This window comes from Thermobia domestica, chromosome 12 (assembly GCF_964235325.1).
Source record: "Thermobia domestica chromosome 12, izTheDome1.hap1.1, whole genome shotgun sequence".
Lineage (NCBI taxonomy): Eukaryota > Metazoa > Arthropoda > Insecta > Zygentoma > Lepismatidae > Thermobia > Thermobia domestica.
This window is the reverse complement of record NC_137465.1, coordinates 195,092,763-195,095,604: the sequence shown is the minus strand read 5'-3', so window position 1 is coordinate 195,095,604 and position 2,842 is coordinate 195,092,763. Positions and strand designations below refer to the sequence as shown.

The 2,842-nt window shown below is 42.3% G+C and overlaps 1 protein-coding gene across 1 annotated transcript; it reads right to left on the bottom strand.

Annotated features, from left to right (window-relative positions):
* Positions 1 to 1,057: 1,057 nt before the first annotated feature.
* Positions 1,058 to 1,924, bottom strand: LOC145666224 (uncharacterized). The gene has a single exon (XM_081733290.1). The coding sequence runs from the start codon at positions 1,922 to 1,924 to the stop codon at positions 1,058 to 1,060; it is 867 nt and encodes a 288-aa protein (XP_081589416.1).
* Between the last annotated feature and the right edge of the window lie 918 nt (positions 1,925 to 2,842).

The following is a 2,842-nucleotide window of genomic DNA, read 5'->3' as shown; positions in this document are numbered from 1 at the left end:
CTAGTTACAAAAAATAGGCAGAAAAGTGAACATGTGTAGCTGACTATGATGATGTACTTTTAACTTTTACGTGTAACGAAGCAAACTACAAACAAATGAACTAAGGAAAATACAAGTAAAACAAGTGCAAATAGAATTATAGAAAAACTGGTTATCAGGATAAGATGAGGATTTAACCATTTAAACAAACCCGGCAAATGAATGTAGCACGGCGTTCAGCACCACAACAAGCTTCATGAAGCCATGTAAGGCATTGCGAGCAGCGGATCCACGTTTCACCATGTCTATCTGTAGAATATTTCCCCCCCCCCCCACAAATTGTACATTGAGCATAAGCATCATCCTCACTAAAGCTGTCAGACGAGTCGGCATATGGAATGTCACAGCTGGAGTCACTGTCGCTTGTCGTGTCTTCTTTGGCTTTGCGGAAGGATGGTCTCCCGCAATTTTGTTTGGCACTAGTAGATTGAACACGTGTCTTCGAATGTCTCGAGCGATTTTTTGCCATACCTTCTTCAATCTTTCTCTTATGAGGCGAGCTGGTGATAACAGTTGCTGTACCTCGTCTCGTAGATGTTGGTTGGATCACTGGAACGTTCCTAATGTTTTGAGGAGTAACTGCTGGCTGCTGGTTTTGAAACTGCTTGCTGGTGGATGCTTGGTCAGAAGAACGGATCATATCATCGGGATTATTAGTTCCATCCTGATGCTTGGTGTCAGACTGTGGATGGCCAAGAAAATCCGCTTCACTAAAAATATTCGGATTGTATGGAATAATGCCCGTTTTGCAAAATCCGTTGACAGCTGTTTGTACGACTGCAGCACGCTCATATGCTTCACGGAACAAACCAGCTACCTGAAGATTGCCAACTGTGCGACCAGGATGGTTACTCAACCAACTTTCAATGCCTTGACCATAATACGTCTTAAAGGGAAACATGAAAGCAACATCAAGCGGTTGCAGTTTCGATGTAGAATGAGGAGGCAAGCAAACTATTGACACTCCATGTTCGCGAGCAGCATCTATTACATTGATGTTACGCGTGTGTGAATAATGTCAGTCTACAATTAACACAACGGGGTCTTCTTTTGAAGGTTTTGTGATCAACAAGAAATGTTGAAACCACTTCTCAAACAGATCGGCCGTTATCCATCCAGACGGGTGAACCGCTCCGATACTTCCTGGTGGTGCCCCATCCATCAGTTCACTTTTCATTAGTTGTCTTGGGAAAATCATCATGGGGGGCACAAATTGTCCAGCAGCAGACATGCAGATCACCACAGTGATTAACGAACCGCGCTCAGCAGAGGGCACTTTATGCACCTCGCATTTTCCTTTCATGGCCACAATTCGCGCAGCTTTGTGTTGCACGATCGAAATGCCCGTCTCATCAACGTTGAACACTTTGACCGCGTTAAATTGCACTTTTTTCAGTTCTGGCTTTAACAGAGCAAAAAACTGTTCAACACTTTGAGGGGTGAATCCTTCAATCCGAGCAAGTGACAGAGATTGAGGTTTTCGAATTGAGATTTCGGGATGTCTTTTAAAGAATAGACGCATCCACTTACGTCCAGCTGTTTTATTTTCTACTGAAAACGGGTGTGGAATGTTGTTCCGAATAGCAAGTTGATAGGCCATGCGTCGTAAATCTTTCAGTGTTACATCGTAAAAGTGCTTCTCCATGACCATGCAGTATTCAACAAGTTCTCTCTCCAAGTTGGGGGTCAGCACTGGTTTCCTGCCAATTGTCTTCGCTACCAACTCTTCTCCACTTAAATGTCCACCTTTCTTCACATAGTCTTTCAATGTCGCCCTAGGAACATTATACATTTTATTGGCTGCTTTGTATCCCAACTCTTTCTTCCGCACTGCAGCAATCGCAGTCCTCATAGCATCTTTATTCCATTGTTTCCGGGCACCCATCTGAAAAAAATGGAATGTATGTGTGAGTTTCTAATTTCGTCCCCTGGGAATAAGGGGACGAAATTCGGAGCATACAGGGGGACGAAATTAGGAACATACAGGGGGACGAAATTAGGAACAACTCCTACCTTCCTAACAAAAATACCTTGTGACACTTAAACACATACAAATATTGCTGTTGTCATCTACTTACACCACTGACATGTGGACAGTACCAAACCAATACTTCCAACAAATACAATAGAATAATATGAACAACACTGGAAGAACTCACCTTCGCAAAAATCACACGTTTCCTCGTCAAACAACAGCACACGCGTCCTTGACCGCTACACTCTCACAACTGCCCCCGCTTGCCTTCCCCTGCACAAATGTTGCTGCACCGACAGCGCTCCTACCAACAACAACGTGAAACTGAAGGTGACGAAATTAGGCACGTGGACGAAATTTGGGCCCCCTACCTTACAGTGTAACTTACTTATTGTTTTTAAATATAAGGAATGTTTACACGATTTTTTGCTTCTGCGGTTCCCAGAAGTCCGCAAATTTGCATTATATGAGTTTTCAATAATCTTTAATACGTATCAGTACGAACAACTCTCCTCACTTCGAATAGAAACAGGTTATTAGCGAGATCAAGATTAACAGACATTATTTGGCCTCTGTTCTAAAGATCGCTAGTGCAAGCAGCATGTTTCTAGAGATCCAAAAACTGGTTGCAGAAAAAGATGTCAAGTACCCATCTACTACCTGATGTTTCTTGTAGTTTTTTTTTAAAGAAATACATAAGATTTTATGTATTTATTCACTTTGAAACACATTAAAAAGTTTGAAAATGGAATTTTTCGTTTTTTTCCGGCCCATTTGGTTTACTTATGAAACTGGGTTTAACTTGCGGGCTCCAAACTATCTGTTCCT

Bases quoted from the DNA above. Each gene is read 5' to 3' on its own strand.
- LOC145666224 (XM_081733290.1), bottom strand. From the start codon at position 1,924: ATGGGTGCCCGGAAACAATGGAATAAAGATGCTATGAGGACTGCGATT.